Source organism: Mobula hypostoma, chromosome 3 (assembly GCF_963921235.1).
Source record: "Mobula hypostoma chromosome 3, sMobHyp1.1, whole genome shotgun sequence".
NCBI classification, from domain to species: domain Eukaryota; kingdom Metazoa; phylum Chordata; class Chondrichthyes; order Myliobatiformes; family Myliobatidae; genus Mobula; species Mobula hypostoma.
Genome location: NC_086099.1, coordinates 183,847,702 through 183,865,334, shown reverse-complemented (window position 1 = coordinate 183,865,334; position 17,633 = coordinate 183,847,702). Strand labels below are relative to the sequence as shown.

General features: G+C 40.9%; 1 protein-coding gene across 9 annotated transcripts in view; it reads right to left on the bottom strand.

Moving 5' to 3' along the window:
* mllt10 (MLLT10 histone lysine methyltransferase DOT1L cofactor) overlaps positions 1-17,633 on the bottom strand; it is a 279,374-nt gene that overhangs the window by 43,526 nt on the left and 218,215 nt on the right. For all 9 annotated transcript variants that reach the window (XM_063044224.1, XM_063044228.1, XM_063044227.1 and 6 more), the window contains one exon: positions 10,197-10,266. In XM_063044224.1, coding sequence (XP_062900294.1) covers positions 10,197-10,266 — 70 coding nt within the window. The remainder of the gene's footprint in view (positions 1-10,196; positions 10,267-17,633) is intronic.

Below are 17,633 nucleotides of genomic sequence, written 5' to 3'. Positions count from 1 at the left end.
TTTGTCCTGTTTTTCCCATTTAAAAAAATTCTTCCCACATTCTTATCAACTCCTACAGATTCTACCACTCACCTATTTACAGAGGCCTATTAACCAACCAACCATTATGTCTTTGGGACATGGGAGGAAGCTGTGAGTATCTGCAAGAAACATACGTTGTCACAGGGAGAACATACAAACTCCACATAGACAACATTCAAGGTCAGGACTGAACCTGGGTCTCCGGTGCTGTATGTCAGCAGCTCTAATGATGGCACCATTTTGCTGCTGAGACTTAAGGACAGCTTCTGGAGCAAGTGGGTCCTGCACAAGTCAGATGGATTACATCTCCAAACACTTTGGGCCAATAAACTGAGACATTTGCTTGCTGTTTTGGGGATAGTTTCACTAACTTGGCATGAAACTAGGAACCTGAGAGGAGAATCAGGAGAAAAAGATACAAAAACAGTAAATGGAAGATAGAAACCAAACTAAATTGGCAGTGAAAACAAAGGCAATCAACATACAGGGTTAGAATATGAAAACCTGTTACAAAGCCAAATTTAAAGGCATTATATCTAAATGCATCCATAATAAGTGGACAAATTAATAGCAGAATCTTAAATGTATATGATCTAATTGTCATTACACAAGTTAATATGGGTAACAGAGGTAACAGTTAAAAATTCCAGGATATTCAACAGTTAAGAAGAACAGGAAAAAGGAAAAGGTGTAGTAGTGCTATTACACTACTGGGTCCAATGTTGTTTGTCATATATATTAATGATCTGGATGATGGGGTGGTAAATTGGATTAGTAAGTATGCAGATGATACTAAGATAGGTGAAGTTGTGGATAATGAAGTAGGTTTTCAGAGGTTGCAGAGAGATTTAGGCCAGTTAGAAGAGTGGGCTGAAAGATGGCAGATGGAGTTTAATGCTGATAAATGTGAGGTGCTACATTTTGGTAGGACTAATCAAAATAGGACATACATGAAATGGTAGGGCACTGAAGAATGCAGGAGAACAGAGGGATCTAGGAATAATGGTGCATAGTTCCCTGAAGGTGGAATCTCATGTGGATAGGGTGGTGAAGAAAGCTTTTGGTATGCTGGCCTTTATAAATCAGAGCATTGAGTATAGGAGTTGGGATGTAATGTTGAAATTGTACAAGGCACTGGTAAGGCCAAATTTGGAGTATTGTGTACAGTTCTGGTCACCGAATTATAGGAAAGATGTCAACAAAATTGAGAGAGTACAGAGAAGATATATGGTTATATTAATAAGGGATGACATCAATTTGGTGGTTAAAAGATTTTGGCATCTAGATCATAGTATGGAATTTAAGTCAGCAGCAAGGGGCAAAAAGCAATGCTGGTGTATTTTACAGGCCTTCCTAAAGTATTTGTGTTGTAATGAACAGTATAAATAAAGAAATTACAGGATTGTGTAATGGCATAATATTATAATCAAGGAGGTCTTTATAGTAACCATATAACAATTTGGGGCCCATCTCGGCCCTTCTAGTCCGTGCCGAACTCCTTCTCTCACCTAGTCCCACCGACCTGCACTCAGCCCATAACCCTCCATTCCTTTCCTGTCCATATAGCTATCCAATTTAACTTTAAATGACAATATCGAACTTGCCTCAACCACTTCTGCTGGAAGCTCGTTCCACACAGCTACCACTCTCTGAGTAAAGAAGTTCCCCCTCATCTTACCCCTAAACTTTTGCCCTTTAACTCTCAACTCATGTCCTCTTGTTTGAATCTCCCTCACTCTCAATGGAAAAAGCCTATCCACGTCAACTCTATCTATCCCCCTCATAATTTTAAATACATCTATCAAGCCCCCCTCAATCTTCTACGCTCCAAAGAATAAAGACCATAAGACAAAGGAGCATAAGTAGGCCATTCGGCCCATCGAGTCTGCTCCGCCATTTTATCATGAGCTGATCCATTTTCTCCTATTTAGTCCCACTCCCCCGCCTTCTCACCATAACCTTTGATGCCCTGGCTACTCAGATACCTATCAATCTCTGCCTTAAATACACCCAATGACTTGGCCTCCACTGCTGCCCGTGGCAACATATTCCATAGATTCACCACCCTCTGACTAAAAAATTTTTTTCGCATTTCTGTTCTGAATGGGCGCCCTTCAATCCTTAAGTCATGCCCTCTCGTACTAGACTCCCCCATCATGGGAAACAACTTTGCCACATCCACTCTGTCCATGTCTTTTAACATTTGAAATGTTTCTATGAGGTCTTCCCTCATTCTTCTAAACTCCAAGGAATACAGTCCAAGAGCGGACAAACGTTCCTCATATGTTAACCCTCTCATTCCCGGAATCATTCTAGTGAATCTTCTCTGTACCCTCTCCAACGTCAGCACATCCCTTCTTAAATAAGGAGACCAAAACTGCCTACAGTACTCCAAGTGAGGTCTCACCAGCGCCTTATAGAGCCTCAACATCACATCCCTGCTCCTATACTCTATTCCTCCAGAAATGAATGCCAACATTGCATTCGCCTTCTTCACTACTGACTCAACCTGGAGGTTAACTTTAAGGATATCCTGTACGAGGACTCCCAAGTCCCGTTGCATCTCAAAACTTTGAATTCTTTCCCCATTTAAATAATAGTCTGCCCGTTTATTTTTTCTGCCAAAGTGCATAACCATACACTTTCCAACATTGTACTTCATTTGCCACTTCTCTGCCCATTCTTCCAATCTATCCAAGTCTCTCTGCAGACTCTCTGTTTCCTCAGCACTACCGGCCCCTCCACCTATCTTCGTATCGTTAGCAAACTTAGCCACAAAGCCATCTATTCCATAATCCAAATCGTTGATGTACAATATAAAAAGAAGGCGGCCCCAACACTGATCCCAGTGGAACACCACTGGTAACTGGCAGCCAACCAGAATAGGATCCCTTTATTCCCACTCTCTGTTTCCTGCCAATCAGCCAACGCTCATATATCCACGTATGTAACTTTCCTGTAATTCCATGGGCTCTTATCTTGTTAAGTAGCCTCATGTGTGGCACCTTGTCAAAGGCCTTCTGAGAATCCAAATATACAACATCCACTGCATCTCCCTTGTCTAGCCTACTTGTAATTTCCTCAAAAAATTGTAATAGGTTTGTTAGGCAGGATTTTCCTTTAAGGAATCCATGCTGAGTTCTGCCTGTCTTGTCATATGCCTCCAGGTACTCTGTAACCTCATCCTTGACAATCGACTCCAACAACTTCCCAACCACCGATGTCAAGCTAACAGGTCTATAATTTCCTTTTTGCTTCCTTGCCCCCTTCTTAAATAGCGGAGTGACATTTGCAATCTTCCAGTCTTCTGGAACCATGCCAGAATCTATCGACTTTTGAAAGATCATCGCTAATGCCTCCGCAATCTCCACAGCTACTTCCTTCAGAACACGAGGGTGCATTCCATCTGGTCCGGGAGATTTATCTACCTTTAGCCTATTCAGCTTCCTGAGTACTTTCTCTGTCGTAATTGTGACTGCGCACACCTCTCTTCCCTGCCACCCTTGAGTGTCCAGTATACTGCTGATGTCTTCCTCAGTGAAGACTGATGCAAAATACTCGTTCAGTTCCTCTGCCATCTCCTTATCTCCCATTACAATTTCTCCAGCATCATTTTCTATCGGTCCTATATCTACTCTCACCTGTCTTTTACTCTTTATATACTTGAAAAAGCTTTTAGTATCCTCTTTGATATTATTTGCTAGCTTCCTTTCATAGTTAATCTTTTCTCTCTTAATGACCTTCTTGGTTTCCTTTTGTAAGGTTTTAAAAACTTCCCAATCCTCTGTCTTCCCACTAATTTTTGCTTCCTCGTATGCCCTCTCCTTTGCTTTAACTTTGGCTTTGACTTCTCGTCATCCACGGTTGCATCCTTTTTCCACTCGAAAATTTCTTCTTTTTTGGAATATACCTGTCTTGCACATTCCTCATTTCTCGCATAAACTCCAGCCACTGCTGCTCTGCTGTCTTTCCCGCCAATGTCCCTTTCCAGTCAACTTTGGCCAGTTCCTCTCTCATGCCACTGTAATTTCCCTTACTCCACTGAAATACTGACACATCAGATTTCGGCTTCTCTTTTTCTAATTTCACAGTGAACTCAATCATGTTATGATCACTGCCTCCTAAGGGTTCCTTCACCTCAATTTCTCTAATCACCTCCGGTTCATTACACAATACCCAATCCAGTACAGCCGATCCCCTAGTGGGCTCAACAACAAGCTGTTCTAAAAAGACTCAACTTGTTCAACCTTTGGCCTTACCAATGCCTTGTACAATTTCAACATTACATCCCAAATCCTATACTCAATGCTCTGATTTATAAAGGCCAGCATACCAAAAGCCTTCTTTACCACCCTACCACTAATGTAATTAATAAATTACTAGATTGCACACAAGTTGAATTTCTAGTTCAGTATGTTAAACAACTGACTAGGGAAGAGGCTGCTTTGGAAACAGGACTGAATAAATAGGTTTAAATAATCTTTTTGGGATCTCTAGGAAGATTAACAATGATGTAGCAGAATTTGTCATTGCTAAAAAGTGACATTGTTCAATCCTAGACCAAGGTTTTCAATCTAAATAAAGGAAACTGGGGGCAGGTTGTCTTAGGTAGATTAAAAAAACTGCATTAGAATGTTATGACAGGGCAGAGGTACTGGATTTAAAAAAAATAGTACCTGATGTGCTACAAAGACACTATACAAAAGTGGTCCAACCAGAGTTTGGAGAAACCGAATTTAGTATTAAAGTTAAGGAAAAGAAAAATACCAAGCCAGAATAGTTGGAACATTAAGAAATCATCAAAAGATCATTGAGAAATTGATATAGAATAGGAGAAATGGAATAATGAGTGAACTAGCAAAAAGTAAAAAAATGTTAACTAATTCTGTCTCTTAGCACTATGGCAGTCCCACTGAATATTAGGAAAGTTAGAATCACCCATTACCACAACCCTGTTGTTCCTACAGTTATCTGCAATCTCCCTACATACTTGTTCCTCTAATTTTCACTGACGATTGGTGGACCTACAGTACAATCCCATTAATGGATCATTTCCTTTTTATTCTTAAGTTCTACCCATACAGCCATTTTGGACATTCCACCAGGGAATTTCATTTCTAAGCGCATATATAATGTTCTTTCTAATGAATAACACAACTCCCCTTCCCCTTTCTGAGCTCTTAAACATATACGATCTGTAACCTGGAGCACTGAGCAGTGTTTCTGCTAATATCTAAACCACGTTTTTGGAAAGATCAATAACATTATAATCCTTTGTGTCTATTCATGCCCAGAGCTCATCTGCCTTACCTGTCAGGTTTCTTACATTAAAATAAATTCAGTTTAGCCTACCATACCTTCCCCACCTCCTGTTCTGCTTATTGGACTTATGTACTTGCTTTAATTGCTAAATAGTCTCAATTTACTCATCTGCCATAACAATTACTTTAGGCTCCACTCCCTGATAGATTAGCTTAACCCTCCCAAGTAGCTCTAGCAAATCTTCCTGATAAGATATTGGTTCCCTCCAGCTCGTGCCACCCACATCTATCCCAGAAGAGATGCCAGTGGCACAAATGTGGATAGACGTACTTAAGCAAATTTAAATAATACTTGCAAGAGAAAATCTGCAGATGCTGGAAATCCAAGCACCACACACAAAATGCTGGAGGAACTCAGCAGGTCAGGCAGCATCTATGGAAAAAAATACAGTTGTCGTTTCAGGCCGAGACCCTTCGGCAGGACTGGAGAAAAAAAGATGAGGAATAGATTTAAAAGGAGGGGGAGGGGAGAGAGAAAACAAAGGTAATATTTGAAACTGGGGTGGGGGGGCGCTGAAGTAAAAAGCTGGGAAGTTGATTGGCGAAACAGAGTCACAGGGCTGGAAAAGGTGCAGTCCAATAGGAGAGGACAGAAAGCCAGGGAAGAAAGAAAAGGGGGGAAGGAGCACCAGAGGGAGGTGATGGGCAGGCAAAGAGATATGGTGAGGGAGGGAAAAGAGGATGGGGAATGGTGAAGTGGGGGGGCGTGGAGAGGCACATTACCAGAAGTTTGAGAAATTGGTGTTAATGCCTTCAGGTTAGAGGCTGCCCAGACGGAATACAAGGTGTTGCTCCTCGTTGCAAAAGGAGGATTCACAACTACCTGGGCTTTACCTCTTCCCAATCTGTTACTTGTAAAAATGCCATCCCCTTCTCTCAATTCCTCTGTCTCAGCCGCATCTGCTCTCAAGATGAGGCTTTTCATTCTAGAATGAAGAGGAGATGCCCTCCTTTTTCAAAGAAAGGGGCCTCCCTTCCTCCACCATCAACCACATCTCCTCTATTTCACACATGTATGCTCTTACTCCATGCTCCTGCCACCCTACCAGGGATAGGGTTCCTCTTGTCCTCACCTACCAACCCACCAGCCTCCGAGTCCAGTACATAATTTCTGGAACATCTGCCATCTCCAACGGGATCTCACCACCAAGCACATACTTCGCTCTCCCCCCTTTCTGCAGAGATTGCTCCTATGCGACTTCCTTGTCCATTCATCCCTCCCCACTGATCTCTCTCCTGGTACTTATCCCTGCAAGCGGAACAGGTGCTACCCTGCCCCTACACCTCCTCCCTCACTACCATTCAGTGCTCCAAACAGTCCTTCCAGCTAAGCCTGTTGGGGGTCAAATACTGTGTCCGGTGCTTCCAGTGTGGCCTCCTGTATATCGGTGAGACCTGATGCCGAGCAGTTACCCTCCCTCCGCCACCGACTGCCAGAAGTAGGATCTCCCAGTACCCACGTATTTTAATATCACTTCCCATTCCAATATGTCAATCCATAGCCTTCTCTACTGTCATGATGAGGCCACACTCGGGTTCCAGGAACAACACCTTATATTCTGTCTGGGTAGCCTCCAACCTGATGGCATGAACATCGATTTCTTGACGTTCTGGTAATGCCCACCCACCTCCCAGCATTCCCCATCCCCTTTTCCCTCTCAGCTTATTTCCTTGTCTGTTCATCTGTTCCCTCTGGTGCTCATCCCTTCTTTTTTCCCTTCCATGGTTTTTTGACTCTCCTATCAGACTTCCCCTTCTCCAGCCTGTATTGCTTTCACCAATCAACTTCCCAGCTCTTTACTTCAACCCTCCCCCTCTTGGTTTCACCTATCACCTTGTGTTTCTCCCATTCCACCCCCCCCCCCACCTTTTAAATCTACTCATCTTTCTTTCTCTAGTTCTGCCAAAGCCAATTGTACTTTTTTTTCCCATAGATTCCGCCTGGCCTGTTGAGTCCCTCCAGCATTTTGTGTCTGTTGCTTAAAATAATAATTGTGCTGGTTTTGTTGCAGTTGTATGAGAAATATTTCATTAAGATTTAGGAAATTCACTTACTTTTAAAGTAGAGTCCTTTTATATTTCCCATGTTGATCATTGTTATAATGCATATTTGGATGTTTTTGAAGCGTTCCCTTTTTACCTCTTAGAGGCCCTATTACCCCACTGCATATAAAAACTAATTCCTCAAAATTTTACCTTGTAGAAAATTTTCCTGACCAAAGTTTTGTGAAACTCTAGAGAGATGATGCCAACTGAGTTACCCTATCACCTAATTCAGACTTTGAAAAATTATTTAAATTGGCAAGTCACAAGCTTTTAAAGAAGTGTATTAGCATATAAAGATTTATCTGCCATGTAACACCACAGAAGTGATTAATTTCCATGCCAAGCAGATGTATGCACAAATCTCTTGGACAATATTTGCAATTGTTTAGTTTACAAGAGATTAAGCAGGGTAAGTGCTCAGTTACAAACTGTCTTATCGAAGAAGTAACATCATCTAGTTTTAAATTCAGTTGTACTAATTTTTGCACTGTTTCAGCCTTCTATATATAGTTTATTATAAAGTCAAACAACAGCAGCAGTATCCTGAACTAGGCATCTACGTACTATAATGAAATGCCACAGCATAGCTATCTGTATGTGGCACCATAGGAAATGGGAAAAATTTTAATGATCATTTCTTTTCAGTATTTACTGTGGAGAAAGCAAGGAAATGGGGAAATGATTGACAATGCAAACAACAGGAATTCTGCAGATGCTGGAAATTCAAGCAACACACATCATTTTGACAATGATTGACAATGTTTTGAACCACATAGGAAGTACTGAAATTCTTAACGGGGTAACCAAGAAGGCAAGGTGAGGGTAGGGCAGTGAATGTTGTCTATATGGACTTTAGAAACGCCTTTGACAAGGTCCCTTATGGGAATTTGGGGAAGTAGCTGACTAGATTCATAAACAGCTTAGTGGTAGGGATCAGAGGGTGATGGTCAATGGTCGTTTCTCAGACCAGAGACCTGTGTCTAGTGTGTATCACAGTAATGGTGCTGGGATCTGTTATTTGCAATTTATATAAACTTTTTAGATGTGAATGTACAAGGCACGGTTAGTAAGTTCACACAAAACACTAAAATAGGTGGTGTCCAGCTAGTGTAGAGGGTTCTGCAAAATTACTGGGGGAGCTTGATCAGCTAGGTATATGGGCTAAGGATTTGCAAGTGGTTTTCAATCCAGATAAATGTGAAGTATTGCATTTGCGGAGATCAAACCAGGACTTATGTATATAGTGAAGGAACTAGGAAATTATGTTGCACTTACATAAGATGCTGGCAAGGCTATACTTTGAACAGTTTTGATCACCCTGTTATAGGATTAATGTTATTAAACTAAAAAAAGTGCAGAAAACATATATCAGGAAGTTGCCTGGACTTGGGGACATGATTTACAAGAAGAGATTGTGTAGAGAATATTATTCCCTAGAATGTAGGAGATTGACAGGTGACCTGATAGAGGCATACAAGATCAGGAAGGGCATAGCACATAATCTTTTCCCAAGGAGGGGGTGCTAAAAACAAGAGGATATTAGTTTAAAATCAGAGATGAGGTTTTAAAAGGGATAGCGGGACAGCTTCTTATTGCTAGGTGTGGTGCACATTTAGCATGAGCTGCCAGTTGTGTAGAGTCGGGCACATTAGCAATATTAAAATACTATCTAGACAAGTGCATGGAAAGGAGAGGTTTAGAGGGATATGGCCAAACATGGGGAGACTAGCTGGCTGGGCAATACAGACAACAAGGATAAGTTGAGCCAAAGGGCCTGTTTCCATATTGTTTTACACCAACAAAATGCCTATTTAGCTTGCATATTCAGGTCCTGTTTAGGATATAATGGCAGAAATAAGTCTCTATCACTGTGTTTTGTATTATTTCCTTCCACTCTTTCATTCACAATCCCGTCACCCCAAAATCAAATAGATTATCTCTTACAGTCCAAGCCCATGATTACTGAATGTAGCAACACATATACAATGGGAGATAAAGGCGGCACATGGCAGGCTTGCCTTCTCCAAATACACCACATACTCCAAATGTTGTGTAATCAAAGGTTTATGTAACTGCAACATGACTTCCTGACTTTTATACTGAATGTCCATTAATTCATGGACTACAGTGTACAGTTCTGGTCACCCCATTACAGGAGGGAAATGGAGGCACTGAAGAGATTGCAGAAGTGGTTCATCAAGATGCTGCTTGATTGGAGAATATTAGCTATAAGGAAAGGTTGGACAAACTTGGATAGTTTTCTCTGGAGCATTAAAGAGGAGACCTGGTAGAAGCTTATAATATTATGTTAGGCATAGATAGGGTAGGTGGTCAGATTAATTTTCTCTAGAGTAGAAATGTCAAATACCAGAGGATATAGGTTTACGGTGAGATGGGGACATTTTAAAGGAGATGTGCAGAGCGAGTAGTTACTTTTTTTTTTCCACACAGAAACTGGTAGGTACCAGAAACATGCTGCACAATAGTGCAAACACACAGAATAGTTCAAGAGGCATTTTGACAGGCACATGAAAATGCAGGGAAAGAAGGGATGCAGATCATGTGTAGGCAGTTGGGATTAGCCTAATTTGGTGTTATGGTAGACACAAACATTGTGGAACAAAAGGTGTTATATTGTTCTATGTGTACAGTGGATATCGACAAAGACTCATGAGCAAGGGCTTGAAAGTCATTAGCACAGAGACCCAAAATACATTTCATTTATTGCAGATGAGGGAAAGCAAAAGGAAATGTTGCAAAAATGTCAAATAAAACTTTAGACCATAGCTTGAAATAAACTCGTCATACCGTGGTGAGAGACTTCCTCTTGGTGAACTGCTCCTCCCAGGAACACTATGGCTGTTGTCTATATCTTGATCTAAAAAATAAACAAACCTAGTTAACAAAATTGTTCAGATAATTAATGTGTTGAGATGTTCTTTACTTTCAATCTGGATTTTTTTGGGGCTAGCATATGTTCTACTTCAATAAATGTCATAATGTACCAAGTGTGAAGTAAGAGGGGAACGATTTGGATTTGTTGCAAATTTGGACAGGTAACTCTTTCTTTATTATATACAAATACAGTAAATTCCAGTTAATTGGGACACATTAGAACCAGAATATTTTGGCCCAAATAAATAGCTGCCTAATTAGCCAAAATTTCATGGAAACAGCAAAGTATAAAAAATTCAAACTTCTATGCAAATGAGCAACAAATTATGTACTAAATGAAACACAGAACAGAAAAGAACATTACTAATACTATTACAGTACTACAAACGGTGTACTGTATTGGTTCCTACGTTATTGACAGAGAAATCCATCTAATATACATTGCCATATTCTTTTGATTGTGTTGGCGCGTGGCCAAGTGGTTAAGGCGTCGGTCTAGTGATCTGAAGGTCGCTAGTTTGAGCCTTGGCTGAGGCAGTGTGTTGTGTCCTTGAGCAAGGCACTTAACCACACATTGCTCTGTGACGACACCGGTTCCAAGCTGTATGGGTCCTAATGACCTTCCCTTGGACAACATCGGTGGCGTGGAGAGGGGAGACTTGTAGCATGGGCAACTGCCAGTCTTCCATACAACCTTGCCTAGGCCTGCGCCCTGGAAACCTTCCAAGGCACATATCCACGGTCTCACAAGACTAACGGATGCCTAAAAATAAAACTCTTTTGATTAACCATAAATGAATAAAATCAGCATAGACACCCAGTGCAGATAATGGACTGCCTTCATACAATGCTTTTGATGACGACATCTTCCAAATCTTCACTGACATTGTAACATTCAAGAATACTGCCAATACCTTCAAATCCTACGTAGTTCCTAACCTGTTGAAGTAACAAAAATTGTTTCATTTTCACTCATGGCTGTCTCTAGCATCTCCAAGCCTGAATGCTAGAAACTACAGTGAACAAAGCAGTTCTGAGTTGCCTTACTGATTATCTTTCAGCAACTATGTGACAAAAATAATTGCTTTTTGAATACAAAAACATGCAACTGATCCTATTGTAAAACTATTCACTCTTAAGCACGGTGTAGCGTCTAAAGGCTACGCAAGTGCACGTGACTGATGCTAGTTAGAAACTGCAACAGTCTTCTGTCCCAATTAAGTGGCATAGAATCCCAATAAAACAAAGGTATTCCAACTTATATTTTCAATTAGTTTTTGTTCTTCAACAGTTGTACCAAATAAGTAGCTGCTCTGATTAACTGATGGCTCAATTAACCGGAATCCACTGTACTTGTTTTTAAAGTTGCAATAAAATGTTCAGCTAAAACTGAAAGTTCATTTGCAATGTCACAACTAGAAACAACAACAAAAAAAAGTTTACGTCTTGAATTGAATTGACATTATTTCTTACATCCTCAACATACTTTTTTTTCAGTATGTAAGCTATTGCCCAGTAAGAAGTAGTATAAGGCCTCTAAATTAAGGACTGTATTATCTTTATAGTGATTAAAATATTGCACTCTTTAATGCTTTGTATTTGAATATAAAGTTACTTTTAAGACAGCAATTACAAATGCATGTTTTCTGCTGCTGAGCTATTAACTTTCCATAAAGAAAATGAGTCAAAATATAGAGCTTTTGCCAACAGTCGGAGGGAGGCAGTGAAGTCCTCTTATGAGCCAGCACATTACTGACTTCTGCACTTATCCACTGCAAAACACAAGTGAGAAACTCACCAAAGCTCAGATGCAGGTTCATCGGCTTTTTGCACCACTGCAGACTCAGCAATATGCTAGGCAGTATTCAGTCATGCTGAGTACAATGCACACTTCACATCCACTCCCTTGGCTTTTCGGCAGTCTGTGACATCAGTCCATTGATTTGGAAAAGACTTGAATCAAGCTAAGTGTTTTGTTGACTTTCTTTTTCTCAAATTAGTATTAGTATTTTTATTTAGGAGATATATAGTTAGAAATAAATTTCTAATTTGAATGTTTCAATGCAATGGTCTCACATGATTTTAAGCATCTCTGAGAACAGAGAACATTTAAAAACAGTTAAAAGACAAGTCTTCAACAGCATGATCTGTCAACAGACCTAGTTCCTATTCACTGACCACTTACTTTGTAGAACCAGATATGGTAGCAAGGCTTCTAGCCCAGTTGGAAAAAGCAAGAACAAAAGCAACGACTGCTCCTGAGAGCAAGTTTGAACTGCAGACAAGATCAAAGATAATCCAGCCCAATGAAATTATTTCAAGTGTCAAATTGGGAGATACTATCCAAACTTCTTTAAATATTTAATCACAATATAAATCTTTGAATGATAGGATACATCTGTGAAACACAAAAATTATGCACAGCTAATCACATTGTGGAATTTTAATTGTGTATTCTTCTGGTGATGGTAGTAAATTACACTTCCATGAGGGCAGGAGCAAAAGTGTAGTGTAATATTTTTCTTTCAGCCCAGCAGCTCTGGGAATACAAAGACAACTTAGTAAGCACAAACAGCAAGTCTATATGAACATTGCAGAGGAGCAAATAAGCAATCCCTAGGCTAAAATAACGAGTCTAAAATAACCTTCAGGTTATGGTCACCTTGTGGTTATGCAACAGGATGTATTCCCTGAAATTGTGAATTCAAATCCAACAAGGTATAGGGAATGAAAAACTACTGATGTGGAATAAAAAACAAACATTAAAACCACAGAAGACTGAAAACACAACCACCAGGTGACTTTCTTGTATCATGTGCACACAAGTTCAACTTCTGACTCTTCAATATTATTATGCTGCTGCTTAATCATCCATGCCCATCCTATTTATCAGAGACACAATGTATAACTATTACCTAGCATTGCCTGGCTTCTCATAAACCATTGCCATCCTTCCTCATTAATGCACTATCTGTCCAGCTCTGCTACAGAAATTTTCTTGCTGTGCATAAGTATATCTGTGTTAGTGATGGTGCAGTGGTGGGTGCTGCTCTTCAAATTCAACAGAGTGACTGGATTCCTCCTTGGTCTGTCGAAGGAGTAGATGATAAAATAAAAATAAAACAATTTGATACTAGATTTTGATTTCATGTCTTTTTTGGACTGAACTCAATGTATGGACATTTTACAAATCATGCACATCATTGAATATAATCCAAATGACATGACACATACCATATATCCAGTGCTGTCCACCATGTGCAACCAAACCCACATCTTTCAAGGTCTCCCTGCCAAAGAGCTTCATCATTAGGATTTGCAACTTATGGTCTTGTAGTGTACTGTCTCTTCCACCCTGAGCCCTCCAATTATATGACAAAATATCCTGCAAATATAAGAGTAGTGGGGATCAAGATACTCCAGTTTTTCCACAAAATATTTCTTGTGGTAGATTTCCTTCATGGCATACAAAATAATTTGGACATCTTTCATAAATACTTAAAAACATTTTTTTGTGTAAATATTTTTTCTACGTGGCAAAGATCCATTGGAGTTGTTGGATTGCGGAGTGGGAGAGAGATTTCAAAAGAACTGAGCAGCAGTAGTTGGGATATCCTGCATGCCACAGTTCCCTTGGAGATGTTGGATTGCATAGCCGGAGAGTGATTCAAAAGAAGTGAGTGGGGGCAGTCCTGTGTACCACAGTTTCCTTGGAGACGATGGATTGTGCATAATTAATCACTTGGCAAGGGCCAATAAAAAGAAGTTAGGTTTCAGCAGAGCAACCATTGTGTACGTTGGCCAGTATTGAGAGTGGGGAGTTCAGACTTTGACTCATAGATGCTTAAGTAAGGAGAGGCAGAGGCTGTAGGTAGATTTTTTCTTTTAATTTTTTTTCATTTTTTTCTTATTGCAGTGAGGATGTCACATGGGATAGCAGAATGTTCCTCTTGCGGGATGTGGGAGGGCAGGGAGACCTACACTGCTTGCTGAAAACTACACCTGCAAGAAATACATCTTCTTTCAGACCGTGTTAAGGAAGTGGAACTGGAGCTGGATGAACTCCAGAGCATTCCAGATGCTGACGGGTTGAACAACTGGTGATACAAGGAGGCAGCCAGTGCAGAGTACCCCTGTGGCTGTTCCCCAGAGCACCAGATATGTTTTGAATACTGTTTGGGGGGGGGGAGGGGGAGATGACCTAGCAGAGGAATGCCACAGGGGATTGATTGGTTAGAGGCACAGACAGGAGGTTCTGCGGATGAGGATTTGAACCCTCCTGAGTGCCAGGGTCAAGGGCATCTCAGACTGAGTCCACAAGATTCTTAAAAGTGAGAGGGTGAGCAGATGTGGTCATGGTCCACATTGGTACCAAAGGCATGGGTAGGAAAGGTGATGAGGTCCTGCAAATTAAGTGTTAAGTTAAAGGGTAGGACCTCCAGGATTGTGACCTCAGGACTGCTACCCATGCCATGTGCTAGCGAGGCCAGGAACAGGAAGAACATACACGTGCCTAAGGAGACGGTGCAGGAGGGAGAGCTTCAGATTTTTGGATCATTGGGTTCTTTTCCAAGAAAGATGGGACCTGCACAGACGGGACAGTTTGCACCTGAACTGAAGGGGAACTGATATCCCTGTGGGAAGATTACTAGCGCAGCACAGAGGAGGTTTTAAATTAGTTTTGCAGGGGAATGAGAACCAGAGTGCCATAACAGTTAATGGAGAGGTTGCGGAGACAGATGTTGGTAAAACCTCAGACAAAGTCAGAATCAAAAAGTTGAGCATGGTGGAACGAACGTTCTGAGTTGCGTATATTTCAATGCATGGAATATAGTAAAAAAGGCAGATGAGCTTAGGGCATGGATTAGCACATGAAATTATGACATTGTAGCCATTAGTGAGGCTTGGATGCAGGAGGGGCAGGACTGGTAGCTCAGTGTTCCAGGGTTCCATTATTTTAGAAATGATAAAATGGGAGGGGTTAAAGGGGGGTGGTGGCTTTGCTAGTCTGGGAAAATCTCATGACAGTGTTTAGGTTACAGAGGAGGAGGAGACTGCTGGCCTGAGAAAAATTAGGGTGGATAAATCCCCCACGGCCTGACAAGGTGTTTCCTTGGACCCTGTGGGAGGCTAGTGCAGAAATTGCAGGAGCCCCAGCAGAAATATTTAAAACTTCCTAAGCTACAGGAGAAGTGCAGGAGTACTGGAGGTTGGCTAATGTTGTTCCATTGTTTATGAATGGCTCTAAGAATAGACAGAAAATTATAAGCCAGTGAGCCTGACATCACGCTCTATCAACAGCATCATCTGCAAAATTCCAAGAGGTTAAAAGCTGAAAGAGACTTCTGAGATGAGCAGAATGTAATGCAACTCCACACAATGTCTTCAACGGGCAGGGTCATGGGCTCAACTTGTTCATTCCTTGTACATACAAACAAGCATCAACAGTGGATAAGTTATGGGAATATATTCTAAGGGACCTTATAATATAACTATTTGGGCGGATAGGGACTGATTAGGGAGAGTCACCATGGCTTTGTACGTGGTAGGTTGTGTCTAACCAATCTTGTACAGTTTTTTGAGAAACTTACTAGGAAAGGTGATGAATGCAAAGCAGTGGATATTGTCTACATGGACTTCAGCAAGGCCTTTGACAAGGTACTGCATGGGAGGTTAGTCAAGAAGGTTGTCACTTGGTATTCAAAATGAGGTAGTAAATTGCATTAGACATTGGCTTTACGGGAGAAGCCAGAGAGTGGTAGTAGATAGTTGCCTCTCTGATTGTAGGCCTGTGACTAGCAGTGTGCCACACGGATCAGTGCTAGGTGATTTGTTTTTTGTCAACTATATCAATGATCTGGATATTAATTTGGTAAACTGGATCACCAAATAAGCAGATGACACCAGGATTGGGGTTTAGTGGACAGCGAGGAAGAATATCAAAACTTGCAGTGTGATCTGGCCCAGCTGGAAAAATGGCAGATGGAATTTAATGCAGACCAAGTGTGAGGTGTTGCACTGTAGGACTTACACAGACACTAAGAAGTGCAACAGAATAGAGGGATCTGGGAATACAGATTCATAATTCTTTGAAAGTGACGTCACAGGTAAATATGGCCATTAGGAAAGCTTTTGGCACGCTGGCCTGCGTAAATGAATGTATTGAGTACAGGAGTTGGAATGTTACGTTGAAGTTGCATAAGATTTTTGTAAGGCCTAATTTGGAGAACTCAGTGCAGGTTTGGTCACTTACCTACAGAAAAGATTGTCAATAAGATTGATAGAGTGCAGAGAAAACTTGCAAGGATGTTGCCAGGACCTGATACCTAAAGTATAGGGAAAGGTTGAATAGGTTGGGACTTTGTTCCCTAGAACAAAGGAGATTGAGGTGACATTTGACAGAGGTATACAAAATTATGAGGGGTATAATAACATTGTTTACCTTATCTGTTATAATAGATAGGGTAAAAGCAAGCAAGCTGCTTTTTTTTAAACTGAGGCTGGATGAGAGCAAAACTAGAAGATATAGGCTAAAGATAAAAAGTGAAATATTTAAGGAGAACACAAAGGGGAACTTCTTCACTCACAGGGTGGCGAGAGTGTGAAATGAGTTGCCAGCAGAAATGGTGGATGCGGGTTCAATTTCAACTTTTAAGAGAAATTTGGATAGGCACGTGGATGGGAGGGGTATGGAGGGCTATGGACCAACAGCAGGTTGATGTTACTAGGCATATTAATAGTTCAGCGAGGACTAGGTGGGCTGAAGGGCCCACTTCTGTGCCTTAGTGTTCTATGATTCTATGTTTAGTTTCTTTAACACCCTATCCACTTGTTTGGTCACAATCCAAGGAGCTATGAATTGTATCATAAGATCCTTCTGTACATCAATGCTAAGGGTCCTATCATTTACTGTATATGCCCCTTTTATACTTAACCTCTCACAGTGCAAAACCTTACACCAGACCACATTAAAAACCATATGCCTCACATTTTTCTGCCCATATATCCAACAGCCTATATCCTGGTAAATCCCTTGACAATCTTCATTACTATCCACAACTTCAACAACTTTTATGTTGTCTAAATGTTTAATCAGCCTGGGTACATTTTTGTCCAAATATAATTTTTGTATATCACAAACAACAGAGGTCTCAGCACAGATCCCTGTGGAACAGTCACAGGCCACTAAATAGAATCATCACCACTACCGTCTTCTATAGTGAAGCTATTTCCGAATCCAATGTATCAGGTATCCAGTAATCCCTTAATTTTCTGGATGAGCCTACCATAAGGAACCTTGTCAAAGCCTTTATTAAAGTCCACATGTAGAACATTCACCGTCCTACTGTC